This window comes from Tupaia chinensis, unplaced genomic scaffold, assembly GCF_000334495.1.
Source record: "Tupaia chinensis unplaced genomic scaffold, TupChi_1.0 Scaffold000688_1, whole genome shotgun sequence".
NCBI lineage: Eukaryota > Metazoa > Chordata > Mammalia > Scandentia > Tupaiidae > Tupaia > Tupaia belangeri.
Genome location: NW_006160211.1, coordinates 5,680,152 through 5,701,305, shown reverse-complemented (window position 1 = coordinate 5,701,305; position 21,154 = coordinate 5,680,152). Strand labels below are relative to the sequence as shown.

The 21,154-nt window shown below is 44.5% G+C and overlaps 1 protein-coding gene across 7 annotated transcripts in view; it reads right to left on the bottom strand.

Moving 5' to 3' along the window:
* Positions 1-21,154, bottom strand: part of SAMD4A (sterile alpha motif domain containing 4A) — a 259,702-nt gene that overhangs the window by 56,400 nt on the left and 182,148 nt on the right. For 5 of the 7 annotated variants that reach the window (XM_027776640.1, XM_014592415.2, XM_027776639.1 and 2 more), the window contains one exon: positions 8,271-8,534. The exons of the other annotated variants lie outside the window; for them this stretch is intronic. In XM_027776640.1, the coding sequence (XP_027632441.1) occupies positions 8,271-8,534 (264 nt within the window). The remainder of the gene's footprint in view (positions 1-8,270; positions 8,535-21,154) is intronic. 7 annotated transcript variants of the gene reach the window in all.

Here is a 21,154-nt window from a genome sequence, read left to right as displayed (position 1 = left end):
ACTCAAGCAAAGAGCATGAGGTGTGGCTAGAAGACGAGACCATGGTGGAGCTCAGGAGCTGCAGGCTTTTAGGGCAAGGGGTACCAGGAGCAGGCCGACAGGAGGTTTCCAGGAGGAGGCACCACCATCCATGTGCCTGACAGTGGCCTCCCATGCTACAGTTTCTACCCTCCGTGAAGCTACTTCTAGATCTTCCGCTGTCCACATTGGTTTACCTTCTCAGTTTTGGCAATACTGCTATACCCATCTGGTATGTGTTGTATATTTAACTTCTGGTGTTTACCAATGGTATCCAGTTTTAAGTCATGCTGGTCTCTCGTTCCCTTTAGAGTGTAGATAAATGTACCACAGAGAGGCTTTGTGGTGTCCACAACAGCCTGCACAGAAGCTGGGCTCCAAGTAGCACCTGGGCTGCTTCCGCCTGCAGGAATGGCTCCAAACACCAGACAGGTCAACAGGCCATGCAATGCCCAGCCAACATACAAGGAGGCTTCAAAGAGAGATAGATGGGGCCGATTTTTTGGGGGGGGAGGGGGAAGAGGAGAGGTTTTTGCTACAGGGCATGTGCACTTGACAGAAAGACAGAGAGACAGAAAGTGAGAAATCACCCCCAGGGAGGATGGCCACACCGCAATCCCTTCTCCTCCACTCCTCTCAGGATCTTGGGCACGCACGCACACGTGTCCACCAGGAGTTTAAGCCACCGGGTCCAGGACTCAAACCACAGTTGACTACATGGGAGCCCAGTGACATAGCCATTATGCCAAACGCTGGTCCCTAGATGGGGCCAGTATTGCTGAAGGGCCCAAAATGGGAAGCAACACAAGGAAGGAGAGCAGGGCATCCCTGGAAGAGGCAGACATGAACAGCCTTGCCTGCCACGAGAAGGCTCATGTGTGGTGGTCTGGTACCTGCAGATGGAAGGCCAGCTCTGTCACAGAAAGCCAGGCTACGCTCAGAAAGCTGTCTCTCTCCAGGATATGACCACATCCTTGGTCTCGGAAGAAGGGAAGAGGAACAACAACTGAGGGGTAAGGTGGTACCAACTCTTCAGTGTCGAAGTGAGAGGGCAAATGTTCCTTTCAAAAATGAAGAATAGAAGTTTAACACCACCACCACGATTTCTGAAGCCTGCCTTCATTTCTGGCCAGAGCAGAATAAGCAGCTTGATTCTGTTCCAGCCTCAGAGCAAAAGAGCAAGTGAGCCTTGATCTCTGATCCTGTGGGGACTGGACCCACCTGAGCACACTCCTTGATCCTGGGATGTGTTCATGGTGGCCTCCATGCCCGTGGGGAACATACATGGATCTCAAAAGGCACAGAGGTGGCCTAGAATGGAGTAAACACCTACTTTGAAGTTTCAGACAGGAGGAGAGGAACTACTGTTTTCTGTGAGGTTTCCATTACCTACGGCATGCCTAAGTGCTGTTCTGCAAGCCGCCTGCTCTCATCAATAAAAAGTGGCGTGTTCCGTAGCAAAAGCTGCCCTCTGTGTGCTTGCCCAGGCCTTAAAGCACTTCGGCTGAAGAAACATGCTTGGTAAAGAATGGATGTTAAAAGTCTCAGGATCTTTAGAATATGGGGGACTCCTAAAGGTTTGCATTTCAAGGACATCCAGACTCTCGGCCTATCTGGGAAGAGTTAGCACAAGTCTAAGCCCATGAGGTTCCATCTGTGCAGGTCACAGGTCGGCACTCGGGAATAAAGGAAAGGAAGCACCTTTCTTACGTCCTGCCATATAAGCGAAACGAATTCAAGACAACAGCTAGAAAGTCAGCATTCATAGACTAGTGACTAGTTCCAATGACAGCCATGCTGGAAAGTGTCCCAGCCACTCACGGAGCTGTGTCACTCCCACTCTGTCGCTTTATGACCCTGGGAGATGCTGTGTTCAGAACCTTTCTTGCAGAGATTTCTGAAACATCCATTTTTCTTAACAGAGATCTCACCTCTCAATAATTTTTCTAATCTTATTCTGAGAGGCAGAGCTGTTCAAAGGTCTACATTTCTAAAACAATTCAAAATCTCAAACCAGCTACTTCAGAACAGACAATATATTCCCTTTGCTATGGAGAAAAAAAAGTTTCATCTAAGAGACTCCTTAAAAAGGCACACTGAACATATTCAGAATCAATGGCCCTCCGCTATTTTTTTCCCTCCCCATCAGGCATGTGTGCTTGTTAGAGAGAGACAAAGAGAGGGAAAGTGAAGAATCACTCCCTGGGAGGATGGCCACATCACAACCCCTTCTCTTCCTATGCACGCACATGCACCTGGCATGATTTTCAAGCCATGAAGTCCAGCACTCAAAGTGCAGTTGGCCATGTGGGATCCCATGCCTTACCCACCACACCACCTGCTGGCCTTGACCCTCCTCTCTTAATTGCTGTTTCCTTTAAGGTTACTGGAGACAAAGTGGTTTTTGTTGTTGTTTTCACCTTTTCCATGTTTATATACAGATAACACATCAGTTTCAACTACCTCTTTGTTTTTGTACTAACATAATGCCGCACATCCTCACTGTTCCCGTTTGTTAATTTAGAACAATAAAGCTAAACTCATATACACAGAAAAAGACCATCAATCTCAACCCCTCTCACACAGGCAACTACGATAGGAAAGCCATAGAGCTCCTCGCTTCTTAGGACCCCAAATCTATTAGCTTTTCTCTCCAGAAAACTGGAATGGAGTCCTCCAGATGAATTTTTGTTACAGGTAAGCATACAGCTACAACTGGGCAGATGAGGAGAGGAAGCCAGGGCTCCTAGGGAGGTTGGGCCAGGAAGAGCACAGTGAACTGCAGGGCCATGCAGGGTTTGCACACCTTCACTGCAATGATCAACAGGCTCCCACACTCCCTATGCTCATGGAACCTCACTCTGTTTCTCCTCCTACATGAAGGGATTCAAAACACACGTGAGGGGATCAGCAGTTGGTGTAAGGCTATGTCACCGGATTCCCATGTGGTCGACTTCGGTTCGAGTTCCAGACCTGGTGGCTTAAACTCACACCGGGCGTGTGTGTGTGTGTGTGTGTGTGTGTGTACCCAAGATCTTGAGAGGAGAATGGAGGAGAAGGGATTGCACCATGGCCATCCCCCCGGGGAGTGATTTCTCACTTTCTGTCTCTCTGGCGAGTGCATGTGCCCTATAGCAAAACACCACCCCCTCCAAAAAAAAATAACCCAAAAAAAAAAAACACATGTGGGGCCAGCTGGTGGCTGGTGGTTAAGGGGGCTGAGTCCCCTAGGGCCAACTGTGTGGTTTGAGTTCTACATCCAATGGCCTGAAAAACATGGTAGGCACATGTGTGTGTGTGCCCAAAAATCCCAAAAGGAAGGCGATATGAAGGAGAAGGGATTGTGGTGTGATTGTGCTCCACAGGAAGGGGGAGTTTTCTCTTGCTCACTCTCTGGCAAGTGCATATGTCCCCTGGCAAAATTAAATCCAAAAAACGTATGAAAAATGGGATAAAAGTATGAGTTTACTTTGGTGCAAAAGTGAAATCCATGCATAGTTTTTCTATAATTTGCACTTCCACGAACTCTTTCAAGTCTCCCTTCATACCTGCGTTGCTATAGATGATACCGTGATCTTTCTTGATGTCCCAGGGAGAAATCTGGCCATCATCCTGAATTCCTCCCACTCCATCACTGTCTAACTCACTTAGCTAACCTAATCCACTCAAGTGTATCTCACAAAGACCCCATGAACACATGCCTTCGTCTCCATTCTTACAGCTGCTTTCTTTGGTCCAACTCCATTTTCTTCTTCAATTACCAATCTATTCTCCTATCTCTCCACTGGCCTTCAAATCCAGAACCCCACATCCCCTCCGTATTTTAATATAGCCTCCACAATGCGGCAAGGGCCCTGTTTCTAATATGCAAATCTAAGCAGGTCCTCCTGCTACAGAAATTTCTCCAGTAGGTTCAGGGTAAAAGATGAAATCCTTTGCAAGACCTAAGGTCTGGCTTTTCCTTTTCCAGACCTCTCCCCCAAATGCATAAGGCAGAGTCTCCTTGGTCAAGCCCTCTCATCACCATGCCTTCATGCACGCAGTTCTCTCTGCAGATAATGCCGTCTTCACCTCCTATTTGGCTGCCCTTAATCATACTTAGAGACTCAGGTCCAGGTATTTTCTCCTCCAGGAACTTTCCTCATCTTCCTTCCCTCTGCTTTGACTTTGGGCCCTTCTTGGTGCCTGCCAAACTCAGGGCAAGTCTCTGAGACAACATATTTTCACAGCGTGCACCTGCATCAGGTACTTGTCTGAGGCTTATGTGACCAAGAGTCCCTTGAGGCAGAAGCAGTATCTCACCTCTGTCTTCCCAGGAGCTACTTAGTACAGAGTTTATCTCAGCAGAACCTCAAAAAAGTCAACTGACTTGAAGAGGACAAAAGCAAAACTTGTGAATCAGTCATTCATTCTTTCTCTTTGCTCCCATACAACACAGCCACATCACTGTCGACAGCCCTGGCATTTGGTAAGTCGTTATAAGTTTTCTAAATGTTGGGGGTTTATACCTCTTCTTTAAGGGCATGGCTGCTAATGTGGGGGCCGAAAGTACTTTTTTCACCAATTGACTTCTTCTCTTCTATATTTTCTCTTCCTTCTAGGAAATTATGGTAATGCTCCCCCAACCCCCATCCTCCTTGGCCACCTGACAGCTCTGCTCTAGAGAAGAGGTAAGAGCACACATTCCACTCATGTTGCTCAGGGGGAAAAAAGGATATTACCATCAAGTACAGACTAAGAATTAAGAATCTTTTCCCTGGAATAAGTGACAGTGAAGTTTTGTTTTGTTTTGTTTTGAAGAAAACAAGAGTAAGGTGAATTTAGAAAGCACAACCAGTATAGTTGGTTCAAATGTGTGTAACCAAGTGACCTCCACAGGAAATGGTAAAGGGGAAAAATTTCATACCCCAGTTCAGCTTCCCATTTCTTGTGGGTTAATTTCAAGTTGAGTAGCTGATCCCATTCTTTCTTCAGCCTGAGATCCCTACCCCAAGGGACACGGTCAGTCTGTGCTTCGAAGCTGACTTCAACCACCAGGATGGTATTTACCATAAAAGGAAAAACAAGTCAACCCTGGCAGATGATGTTAATCTTTTGAGCGCACGAGTTGATCTGCTTGGGAGAGAACTGGGTGACCATCTCTGGCAGAGAGTGCTGACACCAGGACAAAGATAAAAAGACTAGATCAATGTGTGTGGAAAATCAAAGAAAAAATAAGAATGCTAGGCCACGAGGTTTATTCCACACCTTTGACTCAGGAGGCACATCCCTAAGGGACGATCTATAGTCACACCTGGCTGGTCTCTCCAGGTGAAAAAGAAGGAATGGATGAGCAGCAGTGTTTCAGCAGGTATGCACAGTTCTTGGCCGACAGATGGATTCGTACTAAACCACCCGGGTTCATTGTGGTGACTCGTTATTCTTTTCCTGAGGTGCGAGGTGAGGGCAGCATGTCTTCCCTGTAGATTCAGGAACTGTTCTGTTTACGACAGATTCCTTATTGTTCTTACACACTGAGTGCTTAAAAACGAGAAAAATGGCAGTAAGAGGAAGACATTTAGACACGATTCAAAGGCCCGAGCGTGTGCCTGGGTCACAGAGAGAAAAAGTCTATCCCTGAGGAAGAGCGAGCTCTTTTTAGAAGCACTTTGCCTGGTTTCATATTTCATTTCTCAAAAAGTGTGAATTAATTTGGAAATTGGACCAAGGTCTGCTCTTAGAGATCAGACGATGAACCTTGGGATGGTTATGTTAAGAGCTGCCTCTTGGGAGCTCTCTTAGGGGACCATGTTGGATGGCTTCGATGACAGAAGAGTCCTTAACCATGGCCATCATGCAGCAGGACTGGGGGAGGGACATTTGGGGTTAATAAACACTGGGCCATGACACTTTGGAATGCTAGTGTTTGAGGGTGTAGACATTTGTACTGTTTGATCTGTCAGTTGGTTCTTTTCCCACAAAGAGAATCCTTCCTGATCTATAATGTTCCTTCCTTAAAATGTTTTTTTTTTTTTTTTGCCATTTAATTTGCTGACTTTGTATTTTGAATCCCAATCCAATTCCTCTGGAGAAGCAAAGTTCAATAGCGAGCAGAAGGTGGAAATACATGGAAGATGATCCTTTGCTTCACCCCGTCACCAAATATCTTGTCTTCTGACCACACCCATTAGCCTAAGAGGAAAATTCTGGACGTGAGATCTTGTCTGTGTTATTTTCTGACTGAATAAGCTCTGAGAAGATAGTCCTTACCAATTCTAAAGAAAGAAACCAAGTAAGTTTATATAGAGCACATTCCTGGAACTTTGGAATATTTTGTATTCAATTTTTCCCTCGTTTATTTTTAAGAACCTGCTTTTATTATTTTTTCACTTCAAATTGTAGGTACACAATGAACCCACCTTTGTTTTGGGAGAATGTCTAAGGCAAGCACAGGGTCTCAAACAAAACAAAACAAAACAAAACACAAATAAATGAATAAATAAGGAAAGAAAGAAAACAAAGGAAAGAAAGTAAACAGAAGAAAGAAAGGAAGAAGACCAAACACCTCAAAGCCAGACAGAGCAATCAGCATTTCTCTCTGAGAGAGAGCTGTATCCTGGGAGAGGCCTTTCCCATGATCCTCCTTGCCCTTTAACACTAAGGCCAATGCCTCCTCCTCAGTCCTAACTAGAGTGTTTCCATATGCTTCTTGGAAACAATCCGCCAGGTACTGCCCTTCCCCTGGAAAGAAGTCAAAGTCAATGCTGCTCAGCTTCCCTTGGTGCCCTGGGTATGCCAATGCCCCGTGATGGGGGCCAGGCCAGGCTTACTTACGTAGGACATGGTTGTGCCCCACCTGACACCCACCATCACCTGGCCTCACCTGCTTGAACATGAAACCACGCAGCATAAACTATGACCCATAGTTGAACCATGCAGCAAAATTATGACCCAGTCCCCAAAAACCCTGAAAAAGGCAAGAGGACAACTCCCTCCGGGCCAAAATGGCCCACTGTGTGCTGCCTATGAACTACCTTTGAAGACCCATCAGTATCATTAGAGAACAACACATCTCACTCACTCTGGGCTCTCAGCACAGCCATCACGGATGGGGTGGGACGGCAAGGCACGGGCCTGAGCAGCTGAGTGGGAGACTCGAGATATGCGCCAGGCAGGCAGCTTCGCGTCAGCCCCACTCCTCGAGTCGACAGCCGGGTGCTCTCTTCCTGGCAATGGGGCAGTTGTGGCATGCTTTCCGTGCCAGGCTTCTGCGGGTCAGGGGGCCCCATACAGAGCCTCTTATGTCAGCTCTGATTTTTTCCAAAGAAAGATTAGAAACAGCAAAACCTCAGGACTATTAATGCCAGCAAAGCGGGGCCTGTTAGAGCCTCCTCTCAGCACTGTATCCCCGAAGCAAGACTGGTTATTGTTTCCCCGTCTAAACTGCTATTAGTGTGTCTCTGATGAGCAGCTTTCCCTGAGGACTTCCCAGCCCTTGAACACTGGAGTCTAAAAATATAGAATGCACGAATCCTCTTTGAACCTATCACAGGCAATTTGGAAGTCTCTACCTCCTGATGAGTATCTCTGGGAGAGGGTAGATTTACGGGGCAATGTGGGAACAATTTATTTAGGCTGCACAAAAGGCCTCTATCACCTACATGTCACTCTGTCATCAGGCTTAACAGATCAGGCTTAAATCAGAGATTCTCAGTGGTATTTTCATGTCCCTTAGACAGATGCAAAGAAAAGGGTTCAAAGGTTTCTTTGGATATCAAAGAAAAAAGGAGAGAGTAAGGTAGCACCACTGCAATTCTGCATTAAGAGAGATTTTAAAAGGAAAAAAAAAAAAGATCTTGTGGTTTTTCTGTACTATCGACAGGCCCCTGGCTACAGCAACAAGACAGACGGAGGAGATGTCCAGCATTTTACAGACAGCAGGCCCCGTGGCTGGGAGCTGGTTCTCACTTAATTGTCTGCAAGTCAGTGCACCGGGGGAAAACAACGACAACAGCAACAAACAACAGAGAGGTGACCTCTCTTGCTCTGTTTCCAGTTTCCCAGGTTTTGGCAAGAAGCACTGGAAGCAGCATCTAGGGAGTCTAAGTCCTTCCTGCCATGGTCGACCCTGGAGTTCTGGAAGGGATGAAGCAGAGGCATAAGCCTGGGGTGGAGGAGTGGGTGCCTTCTCTCACTGACTACCTCTCCTTTTACCCTTGGGACTCCGCATACAGGGAGGGTCTGCGCCCGTGGTTTCTCATTTAGTCACTCACCTTTCATACCACTACCTTCTTCTTGGAATGTGTTACGAGCAGTGGTCTGATCTTCTAAGTGTTCACTCCCACCACTTCCTGAAGAGGCTACACTGCTTTGTGGAGACAGGGGGGCATGATCGGATGGGAGGCACTGGGGTCCTCTAGCTCGTAAGTCCTCATGAGACATCCATCCATGTCCTAGAGGCTGGTTTGGCACATTCATGGGTGGGGTAAGGGACACAGATCGTTTCAAAGGGCTGTGGTGTGCCTGGCCTGAGAGAACTGGAAAAAAAAAATAAAATGAAATAGGTTATTCCCCCCCCTTTAGCCTGGGATGCAGAACCCACAATACCTCTTAACCCTGAGAGATTCTGCTAACTGTCTTAGAACTCCATCCGTGGTTGCCACAGGCTGAATATAGGCCTGGCATGGTCTTCCCTCAGGTGGTTAGAAGGAGGCTGGCTATACCTCTCGGTGGGCTGGGTTTCTCCAAGGAGGCTCAGCCTGCAGTGCCCACATCTGGCCTTGGCCTCGGTGGTTCTGGATCTGGTTTCAGCTCGAAGTCTAGAAATCAGGATTTATAGCAGTGGGCCCATTGAAACAGGCCAGGCTGGCCAAGTGGCCAACTGCCAAAAGGGAAAAGATATGTGCTGGATGATTTGTTTTTAAACACAAAATCTGACATTACCCCTGTTGTTAGGGAGGATTGCTTGAAGGGCAAGGCAGGCTGGGCACCATTTAGGATCTTCATGGGGCTGAACTAGAAGAAGGTGAACTAGTCCTCCCAACCAGGAATCAGGGGGACGATCACCTCTGAGGGGTGGGACAGGCTCTAGAAGGGGCCCCAGGACTAACACGACCCCAGGGTATGGGCACAGGCAGCTGGGTGTGAAAGGACGTATTCTTCCCCTGGGCCTCACAGGTTAATGCCAAACTTTCTATTGCAAACACTTCCAGGTAACAAGGCTTTCATTGAGAAGCCAGTGGGGCACCCTCAGCAAGCTGGGGATGAATGGTTTTTACCAGCATGTTCAGCCCTTCCACATGGTGGGTAACATCTGTAGAGACCCCGTGTTTAATTTCTTTTCCAGAAAACGAGGAAAATCCAACAACACTCACATAACTAGCCAAATTAAATTGAGGTCATTCATTCAAGGGGGGGATTTAACCAAAATCAACGCTGAGGGAGCTGAGTTCCCTTCGGTTGGTTTTTCTGGGTGTGTAAAGTGACAACTTTACAAAATAAGCCTATTCATAACATTCTCTCAGCACCAGTTCCTGACAGTCCAGTTTATTTTGACTGCTGCTGGAATTGAGCCACATGCATTTTTAAACATTTTTCAGGGAAGCCATTAAATTCCATCTCAGGCTCTATCCCTCCAATGAAGTGTTTGCTCTCCCAAGTCAAGACTAGTATTTCTTTGCTGGAGTTAATCTGTTTTTTTCAATAAGCAGCCGAGACATCCCAATGGTGACAGGTCCTGAGCTTTTTGTTCAAGTGCATCTCTGAGAAACATTCATATAGAGCCCTGAGCAGCAGATTACTTAAAAAGATGAAGACCAAACCCCAAACCCAAAAGGCTGGGTGTTTCCCGAAAGTGGGCTTGGGGCAGCAATGGTATAGGTGGGCTGTGGATGGTCCGCTGGTAGAAGGCAAGCCCTGAATCAATGGGCATTGTGTCTCTATGGCAGACGTTTCCATAAGACCTCAAGTGGCCAGAAGGGCAACCTTGTGTGTGAAGGAAGGACAAGTAGGAGGGCTGGAAACGGCTTTATTAATGAGGAAAAGGGAAAATGTGCATGTTTAGCATATGCAGAAATTTCTATTTGGGTTGATTTTATTAAAGGCAAGGAATTATTATCTAACTTAAAAATATGCAAAGGGGACACTGTTTAAAAAAAGAAATAGATTCTAACAGGCTGAAACAGTGTGTGTTTTCACTACATATATGAAGGAGAAAGCATTTTAAAAGGCTCCCTGGAAAATAAATTGCTACCTGGTTGGATCGAAATGAGCAAGAGGAAAAGAAAAAGAAATAACAACAACAACAACAGAGAAAGAAAAATAAATAAATAAAAAGGAAGCAGCAAAAGTGAGGAGAAAAGCCCATAGGAAGAAAAGTCAGACATCCAGAAAAATCCATTTCATGCCTGTCTAAATATTTATATAAAAGTGGGCAGACTTGTTTAGGGTTGCCCGAATGCTGGGAAATTCCAGCTTAGATGCCTCTGCAGCCATTTAAAAATATCTGATGGAGGTTTTGAATGGTACAGGTCCTGTGAACCCCAAGTGTAAAGGAGGGTTCCTGTGCACAGGCAAGATGAGAGGGAACCTGAAACCACAGAAAGAGGTCTTGCCGAAGAGCGGCACATAGCCCAGAGCTGGTGGGGCCATCGGCATCTAGGCCGGTGACAGGCAATGAGTCAGTCACTGCTCTATAACCACGTGTGGCTCCTGCCTGGGAACAAGCAGCAGCTACACGCGACTGGCTACATCCAAAGTTCCCACCTCTGGATGCTGAGAACAACATAATACATATGCAGCAGTTGAATTCCATTGCTGGATGGAGACAATTTGCTTCTTTGAAGCCACATACAATTTTCTTAAAATCCATGCTGTCTTCCCTCCTGAAGGGCATCTTTAGGGAAGATGTCAGTGCCTGCAAACTCCACTGTTGAGAATGGAACTAAATGTTCACCTAACTTAATGGGCTTACAGGGATTTGCTCACGGAAACCGACACCCATGTCTTCATTTTCCTGAGCTTTAACTGAAGCCACAGAGGATATGGCGTGAACATGGCCTCGGCCTCTGTCCAATAAAAATCAGAGATACGTGGGCCTTTTCCAATGACTTCCTACCCAAGGGCTGAGCCTCTCTACGCCATAAAGGCTGCCACCTTATTCCTACAGCTGCCACCAAGCTCAGGAATGTCTCCTTAGGAATCAACTTGCTGTGGCAACCAAGCACAAGGTCTGGCATTAAGCTTCTGAGGTGAAGAGAGGGTGGTGGGTTTAGAGCCAGGTTGAATGGCACACCTAAATCAAAACTAAGCTGTGCTGGGCAAATGCCTCGTTTCTTTTTTTCTTTTCTTTCTTTCATTTGTTTTTTTAGTTTTTTGCCTTAGGGTGCAGGTACTCTTCAGGAGAGACATAGAGAAGGAAAGCAAGAAATCACCCCTTGGGGGAGATGGCCACGCCACAATCTCTTTTCCTCCATTCTCCTGGGATTTTTGGCATGCACATGCAGGTGCCCAGCATGTTTTTTAAGCTGCCAGGCTGGGACTCAAAGACCATGTGGGAATCCATTGCCTAAACCACCATGCCACTTGCAGGCCCCATGCCTCGTTTCTAGAAGAAAAAAGAAAAAAAAAAAGAGGAAGGGAGGTAGTCCAGGCTTGTCTTCCTGTGTGAGGGAGACTGAAGCAGATGACAGGTAACCTGCCAATGGGCCACTTACGGAGAAGACAAATCTCCAGGTGTAGGTAGGCATGATGACCAGAGGCTGATTTTGATGTTACCTTTTCTGCTAGAGGACTTGCTTGGCGTTAAGTGGCTGAGGAAATAATAAATGCCACAGGCAAAGTCTGCAAGTAAACAGGCCACACAGACACAGTTGTGGAATTAACGAGGTGGTTTAGTATGGATAGTGGCTCATCTCCCTCACCCCGCTCCATTTTATTTGTTAAACTTCAAGAATTCATCTGTAGTGGCAAGTAGAGGGAGAGAAGGATGCTCAGGAAAGAAAAAAAAAGTATTCTCCTACGAGTAGGGAGGGGGAGAGCCATAAAACAGACTTCTGAGAAGCTTTTCAGCCTGTGTTAGCTGCCCCAGAATGACTCTAGCCAGAGGCTTTTGAGTGTTCTTGCTTGTAGCTTGCTGTGCGGTAGACAACGGCTATCAGATTCATTCAGGCTTAGGCTGCAAAAGCAATATTCAAATGCTGCAGAATTAAGTCCATCTTGGAAAGACTCTCAACGTAGGTTAGAAATTGGCAAAGAGCAGCAGAACTGAAGTCCTAAATTTATACTGCATTTGTGACTTTTACGATAGTGTGGGTAGAGAGAGTGCATATTTTAAGATGAATTCATTCTAGTGAAAATCATACTGAAAGTTACCCATGGGAGCAAAATGGAACCCCTTTTGCTCATGGAAATGGAAACTAAAACTATATGTACAACACAGACTCTATACTGCTTGAATTTTTAGATATCATTCACTATAAAAATTTGAGGTCTGTGCTCATGTATGTGTGTATGTCTTCATACATATGTCATTAGGACACTAATTTTTGAAACATTTATAAGTTCAAAGGAACCAAAAGTAGTATTGATTATGCTTCCTTGAACTATGGGGAAAACAACTAAAAATACTCTTGCCAGAGATTGGAGGGGCATGGTGGGAGCACTGAGGATCTTCAACCCTGGCAATAAACTTGGTCATACCATTCAGGGCCAGCCAGCTTTTCTGACCTCACCCAACCTGATGATTTATTTTTCACCTCCAGCATTTCTTTCTTTCTTTTTTTTTTTTTAAGAGAAAATTTTGCAATAGGGCTTGTATGTTTGCCAGAGAGATAGAGAGAGAAAGTGAGAAATCACCCCCTAGGAGGGATGGCCACACCACAATCCCAGCTCCTCCATTCTCCTCTCAAGATTTTGGGCACATACGTACTGGTGCCCAGCATGAGTTTCAAGCCGGTGGGCCCAGGACTTGAACCATGGCTGGCCATGTAGGAGTCCAGCTCCTTACCCACTATGCCACCTGCTGATCCCACCTCCTAGCATCTTTAATGAGACTCCTTTTGACTTTTTTTTTTAGGAGAAAATACGATACTGGGCTCTGGATTCTGTTCTTTTAAGAATTTTCTTGAAAGCCTAGAATTCAGATTTCTTTCCCATTTTCTTTTATCAATCTTTACTTCCTCTTGATTTTAATTATTCAAATAAGATTTGGGAAAATGTTCCCTGGATATTTCGTATTTTTTTAAGAACATGAAAATATCTGCCTTCTTATATGAGAAATAGTTGGGTTTGTGGATAAAGTGAGTTTTGGGATGGTGGCCCAATTTTTCCCCTGGTTCACTGTCAAGGACAGATGTGATCCTCATAAGCAAATTGTTCGGGTAACTGCAGCGAAACTTGTATCAGAACTTCATCCTAACAAATGGCATTTCAAAAACACATGGCTTACTTCTCTACCCTCCTTAAACTTACACACTGAACATATACTTTAAAACATATTGTTATGAGCATGGATTCCTAACATTTTGGATCTGTAAGCCAACTGAAAGGTAATGTGATTCAATAATGCTGAAACTATGAGCTCCTGGCTAGTGGAAAGACCTGAATATCTCAATGTATAGCAAACCTTCTTAGAGAACAAAACATTGTTATTATATGTAGAGAATATCAGAATTAAAACAATATAATGTAAATTAATATAAAGAAAGAAGATCTATACTGAGTACATAGATCTTTTCATCTTTCTTAAAAATTAGACTGCTTGAAGTATAATTGTGGTTTTAATGGGGACCCCATGTTTTTGTCCTCGTAATTAACTCGCATTGTTCTTTGGTGCTGTTGGTCTAGTGCAGTCTCATTAGACAAAGATGTCCTCTGGGTCCTTGCTGTCTCTGCTGAGTGAGGCTCCCATGGACAGCACAGGTAGTCTCGGGAACTCACAGCTACACTATCTCCTCAAATTCAGGCCAACCATTACTTCTCGTTGCTACCACGACGTATTTCTATTTTTAGGATTAGCATTTTGCTCTAGAGTCTAGGCTCCAGACTGCTGAAGCTGTCAGAAATTTGACTTCCTCCTGAATAAGGGCATTATTATTTTTTTTTAGCTCTATTTTATTTCATTCAGGATAAAGACAGTCACCCACAACAGGGACTCCACACCACAATCCATCCCTAGCCTGGATCATGGGCACACAAGCCCTGCATGGGCAAGAAGGCGTTGGGACACAAACCCAGAACCTTCCCATGTAGATCGAGCATCACAGAGCATTTGCTACCGCTGGGCCACCGTCTAGTCCAGAGCATTCCAACTTCCCATGTCGCTAATATTACCTTCTTTTGTAAAGTCAGATAACCTATGTTTTCAATCCAAGGCTGGGTTCTGTGTCCTGATCATGCTCAATGATCATGCCTAGCCATAGAGAGGTGATCTGTAACTTTAATCTCTTTTCTTCCTACACTAGTCTCTTCATTTTTAATTCAAGAAGCTGCCTTTCTCACAGAAAAACATACGCTTTGTTAAATTTTCAAATTTCTAGATGCTCTTGTGATAGAATTCAATCCAAGAGCTAGCACAATTAAACTTTATAAAAACCAGTCATTCTAGTTTAGGGATTTTAAAAGGTAGAATGACAGGACCAAGCGTTTGCCTATTTAAAAATATTAACTTAGAATTTCCTTCCTGAGTTAGAAGGTCCTGGCCAGTTCCTACGACTCAGGTGACATAGGGCTATGTGTTTGCATAGTTATGACAAAGCAGGGCAGTCTCCTCCTGATACACTGCTAATGGTGTACTTTAACAGTATTTCCGAGATGTACTCCTAAAAGAAATTCAGAAATAACAGTAGCACCTTTGTTGTTACAACAGCCAACATAAGGGTCCACCACAGATAATTCTTAAGTTGTGCTGCAGGAGATGGTTTGATACTTTTGAGGTTAAAGATGGAAAAGCTCAGCTACTGCCAGCTACAAAAAAGGAATTGTTTCAAAGGAATTGGGTGTGGGGGGAGTGTTTCTGTCTGTTCTCTTAGTTTAGGCCTACAGGTTTCATCCTGCAAATTCCTTCTGAGAACACTGGTTTAGAGCATTGAAGAACTATGACGAAAGGCTCTCAGTTTTCAAAGAGTGGAGTTCTGCTCTTTGTATGAATAATTCCAAACACTTGGTTTAAAAAAAAAAAAAAAAAGCAAAAACCCAAATGCCAACATTTTAAACAAGGCGCAGTGGTGAGGTGACATTAGCCCCTGGTTCCTCTTCTTTAGTTGATTTTTTGTCGTGCCACAACCAGTAATCTGAGGCCCTGTGGTAGGAATCTTTGGGGAAGAAAACATTAATAATACTACAAGAATACATTTTGAAAACAACAAAACCAGAGTGTTTGATCAGTGACATCATGCAAAAAAAATAACACCAGTCACATTTATGGTCACGTACAGATTTGTGTAAGTAGAGTGGTGGAGGGAGGAAGAGTCAGGAATATTAATTACTAAGGTTAAAATTAACATGCTCTGCTGACACTGCTTCAGGGAACAGGTTCAAAGCAAATCTGGAAGGTTAAAAGCCTCCACTCGGCATGCTCGCTCTCTCTTCTTGTCCAAAGATTTGGAAAACCAGTGCTCAGAACATCTGGACACCAGAAGATGACTCCCCCAAATGGGCTTCAGGCTCCACCTCATTCCAGGAGAAGAGAACATGCTACAAAGCAAAGAGGCAGCTGGTGGACGGCATGTTCCCGACCAGCCCAGAGAAGCCGCACGCTTTCTGTGCAGAGAAAGGGCACGCTTGCCTATGCAAAACAAAACAAACGGGGCTCAGAGTCAGGGAAAGTCCCAAAGAAAATCATGACAAGCTTGACAAACACACACAGCTACATCTCTCTTTCTCCATTACATCTCCTGTCCGTTCCGTATTCAAATGAAAGTACTGGATGCAGGGAAGCAGACCCAGAAAGGCTTTCCACTGTGGGAGTCCTCCTCACTGGTGTCAGCGTCTGTACCTCTACAGACGGCCAAGATGTATGTTTCTGCCTTCACATTATCACTTAAACATTTGGGCTTTTAAGAAATAAGTTAGAATGTTTCTGGCAGGCTTTTATTACCACCTTCATCTTTAGTATATTTCATTTGTCCTCTTTTGTCAGTTTTCATAATGGCAAAACTGGGTGTCATCCAGTAGAGAATCTATTTCAGATCACTGCTGCTTGACTTGACTTTGGCATTATTTATGAACTAATTTAGAAAGGAGCCAATGTATACTTTTTATAGCAATCAACAGAATCTTATTCACAATTTTAACTTCAAATCAAGTAGTCCTCTTGAAAGGACACTGCCCAAATCCTCTCATTCGATTCTGTCAAAACCAAATCAACTTCGGAAGTCAGGTGACATGGCAGAAGGCCAATTCAAGTGACTATAGGAGCCTTCAGCCACGGTTGTTTCTAAGTTTCTTGCACATTGGATTAACCCCTACTTTCCTGCCTTGTTTGTTTTGGGATCTAGAGTTGTATCTACATGTATGTAACCCTTTGGTTTGTCTGTGAATTTCTACCCACACACAGAGAGAAGCAACGTCCAGAAGTCAGTTTACACAGAACTACAGAATTTGATTTATTTTGTTTATGGCACCAAAGAAAACAATGGAGTTGAGCAAGCGGCCAGGAGTGAACTGAAGCAGGTATTTCAAGTTTTCCAATGTGGCTGTAAAAACGCTCCAGTCCCTGTGCTTAGGGAAGAGAGAGAGTAGAGAAACTCAGAAAGACAGATGTTTGATGACAAGACTTCCTTCCTACCCCGTTCTTAAAAGATAACTCCCAAATGTAACTGCTGTTACATCAGCTCGGAGGCTTATCCAGAAAGAACCTTCTTAGGTTGATGCAACATTCGTGCTGTCTTTACAACCCCAGGCTGCTACTGAGTTTGGAAGCAGCAAGGCCATCCAACTTTGGAACTGCAAATAGCCAGGATTTCATGATCGAGCAACCAGGACCCACTGAGAGTATTGTTTTCAAGGTCATGGGCAGAGAACCTGGACAGATCACTGGGGAATCCCTTTTACACGTTTGCACCACCAGCCACACTTGTGAAGAGAAGGAGCAGGTCAGTCACGTGAAAGGAGCTAACAAAAGGTTTTTTAAAGCCTTGTCTTACTACCTCCTGTCTTAATGCAGGACCACGAGTTTTCTCTGCCACTGGGGCTTCAAGGCTCCCAGATAACAGGAAAAGTGGCTCTTAAAATGGCACTGATTAGGCAAGAATGGGCATCCTCAGAGGACGCTAATAGAATTACTACCTACAGGGCTTCAATTCAGAGGCCAAATGCGTGCCTGGCAGTAGGATCTCTGTGCATGACGCCCTGAACTTGGCCTTGATCAAACAACATCCTTTTTTCTTTTCTTTCTAGTGTTAGGAGAAGGGATATAAATGTTTAGAAATGTATTAAATAGTCTTGACTAATTCTTAACTTATTTAGCTCCTTGATAAGAGAATGCATGGAAGATTCTCAGCATGGCAACTAGCCGGGCAATTTACTGATGAGGGAACTAGTTTTTATTTTCATTAAAGCATCGATCTAAATGTCAAATGTAACAATACACATAAATGACCATTCAAAAAAGAAATGAAAACCCAAACCCACAAGTTGAACTTACACTGCTAATTACATGATTTTATTTGTTGTTGTTAATTAAGAGAAATTGGATGGTTTAGGCTCTCCTGGCTTCTTAATTACATTGGATGGAATCACCATGTGAACAGACAAGCTACTGAGGCTTCTCACAGTCCAAGTCTCAAAGTCTTGCTGTCACTTCACCTTCAGCCTCTTCCTGAATTCTGAACTGTCACACCCTGACCCTGTAGGCGTTGGAACATGGTGAGATTGGTACTGTGTTTGTTAAATTGATTTACTGTGGTCTGTAATTACACATAACGATTTGAATTTTTGACTTGGCACTGCATTTTTCATTTAGACCATACCGTTCTTCTCTACCCCAGAGAAACAGCGTTTACGTAATTGCTCTCCACTCATCTACTGGGGTATTATAAATCAGTCCTGCAATAAAAGACTCCAGAGACAGGGCAAGCTCGGGGTTCTCGGCATAATTCAGCGCCAGGACTGTTCCAGTTTTAAGGACAGGAACTGAACACCATTCATTTCTTATTAGACATGAGACGGAAAGGGCTGCTGAAGCCTCGGCCACTGGCAGCGAACACCAGGCCATGCAGGAAATCCAGAGGGCTGGGCTGGACCCAGAATGCCAGCTCAGATCCAGAGGGTGCACTCCCTTGGCTCCTCGTCCATGGCCAGGTCTCTCTTCCCCTTTCATACAGACTGTGCAGGGTGCGCCTTCATCAACTCCCTGCCTCCTACACCATGGACTCGCAGGGTTCAGGGATTCCATATTCCTGAATTCCTCTACTTGCTGAAGTGTCCTTGTAACCCACACATCAATACTCGCTGCATCTTCTTGGTCATTTGCATATACAGAGGTGGTGAAAATTTTAGCCAACTTACATTCATGCTCCTAGCTGACATCCTGTGAACATGGGCACGGTGGACCACGTAGTGCCATGTTTTTTACCTTTGTGCTTTTCGTTGGCGATTGTTTAAAATGGCTGCCAAGCTTCATGTATAAGTGCTGCCTAGTATTCCCAACTGCAAGACGGCTGCAATATCCTGGATAACCTTCTTTCAGGCATAAGTTACAGTGTTTTTGTTTGTAAGCTCAACCTTAATCAATCAGTAGTATACATGAAAGGGCTGGCCCCGAAGCATGGTGGTTAAGAGGACTAGATGCCACATGGCCAACCATGATCAAATCTCAGCCCCAGTGGATTGAAAAACATGCTGGGTTTGTGTGCATACCCCAAATCCCTACCAGATGGAGAAACGGACAAGAAGGAATTGTGGTGTGACCCACTGGGGCAGTACTCCCCCCCCAATCCCTCTCTCTTTTTCTCTCTCTGGTAAGCACATGTGCCTCTGGCAATTATGGGTTGGCAGGTGGTGTGGTAGTTAGGGCATTGGAGTCCCACATGGTTGACTATGGTTCAAGTCCCAGACCTCGCGACTTGTTTTCTCATTCTCCCTTTCTTTTTTTCTATAGTCAAACTGAAGAATACAAAAAATTAAGTTAAATAATTCTTAAAAAAAATTTTATACAGTAAAGAATCTTTATACAAACACATAAAGCAACATTTTGTAATGTTTGGTTGACAAAAAGGCATTATGTAATGATTAGCTGACAAAAATGTGACCAGAAGCTCACAGAAACCTAACCCTGTATTTTCCCTGGGAGCAACTGTTCAGTGTTGGCCAGTTCAGTGTTCACTTTATAGAGCATTCCAGCTTTGAATAAGAACTGACTATACATATATAGATTGATACAAATTCTTCCTTCTACCTCCCATCCTGTGACACACATTTTTCTCTGACATCAGTGGTTCTCAACTTTGTATATTTAACCTCCTTAGAGGCTTTTTAAAAAATCTTGGTGCTCAGGCCTTACAATGGGGTCAGAGAATTCAAACATTCATTCACTCATTCATTTATAGTTTTGCTATAGGGAGTGTGTGCTCCCTGGAGAGAGGGAAAAAGTGAGAAAGCACCCCTCCCCCTCCAGGGGCGGGGTATAACCAAACTGCAATCCTTTTTTCCTCATTATCCTCTTGGGATTTGGGGCATGCATACGCACCTGGTGTTTTCCAAGCCCCTGAGTCCAGGACTTGAATCGCTTAGTTAGCCATGTGGTATTCAGCCACCTTAACCCGCACAGCCCCTGCTGGTCTGCATTTGTACTTTTAGATCCACCTTGTTGATTTCAATGGCTAGCCAGAGCTGAGAACCACCATCCTGGGCTGCCTTCCTGCCTCCAAACTTTGCCCCCCATCTTGGATATTCTAAACCTTTCTCAGTCACCTGCTGCTTCTGCCTAGTCTTATTAAGATATACCCTAAAGAATGAGCCTATTATTTACTTTTTAAGTTTCTTTGAAAGACCAAATTCAAATCTTCTCTCACCAACCAATACCCCGTTGGCTTTTAGTTCATATGTAAAATTCTGCACAGGCTCTTCCACCCAGGATTTGATCACTCTTGCCCTGCTCTCCAGATGAAATAAACAGTATTTTGGCCTCAGAGTTCCAAACAGAACATGGGCAGAAATATCTAGAGACTCCTGTGCAAATGTTTGACTCCTGCCCAATAGTGCCTGCCTCTTGTGGCCTTTTTGGCCCTTGCTAAGTGGGAAGAGAGAAAATCGGAGGTTACCTGCAGGCCCCCTCTGAATGTGAAGCAGCTAGAGGAAACTCAGTCAGGAAAGTCAGCCAGTGAGACCATAACTGATTCACGAATAGCAAAAAAACTACGTTCTAGATCTATGAACTAGTAGCATTAGTATTTTAACAAGATCCTAGGGTATCTGTATACACATTCAGGATTAAGGTGCACTGACCGTACACCCACTGCTAGCTTATGCTTGATCTGTTGGTGTGCGGTAGTATCAACCAAAATTAAAGCAGCTTACTACGGTAAGAATTTTGGATTTGGAAAAGAAAACATGCACATACACACACACTCACACTCTCTCGTATTCGTTCATTCTCTTTCTCTCCCTATGCCAGAGGGTGCATTTACTTGCCAGAGAGAGAAAGGGAGAGGGAGAAAGAACCCCCAACAGGGTGTGGTCATGCCACAATCCCTTCTTCATCTCTCCATTCTATCAAGATTCTGCTTACACACGCACACATGCTTGGTGTGTTTCAAGCTGCTGGGGCTGGGATTTGAACTACAGGTGATCATGTGGGATCGAGCTCCCTTAACACTAGCTTATGGGCTGGCCCAAAGAATTTGGGAATTGAGTTGGAATTCATGTGGCCCTTGGTGTCTTCATTTTCCCCACTAGTAGGAATTGAAGGCTACGTTATGGGGTTGCTGGGGAAAATCTAATCATTTCACGTATGCTAATAAGTCTTATGAACTTTAAAGTATAATCAAATATTAGTTACTAGTCATTGAAGAATAGGCTGCTATAAACCATCGCTGATAATGGAAAAATCAACTCAAAGTACTAGTGAATCTAACGACATTCGTGCAGCATGTTCAGCTATTCCATGTAGCATGAAAAACCTCTGATTACATACTTGATGGTGTTTTACAGATTTATA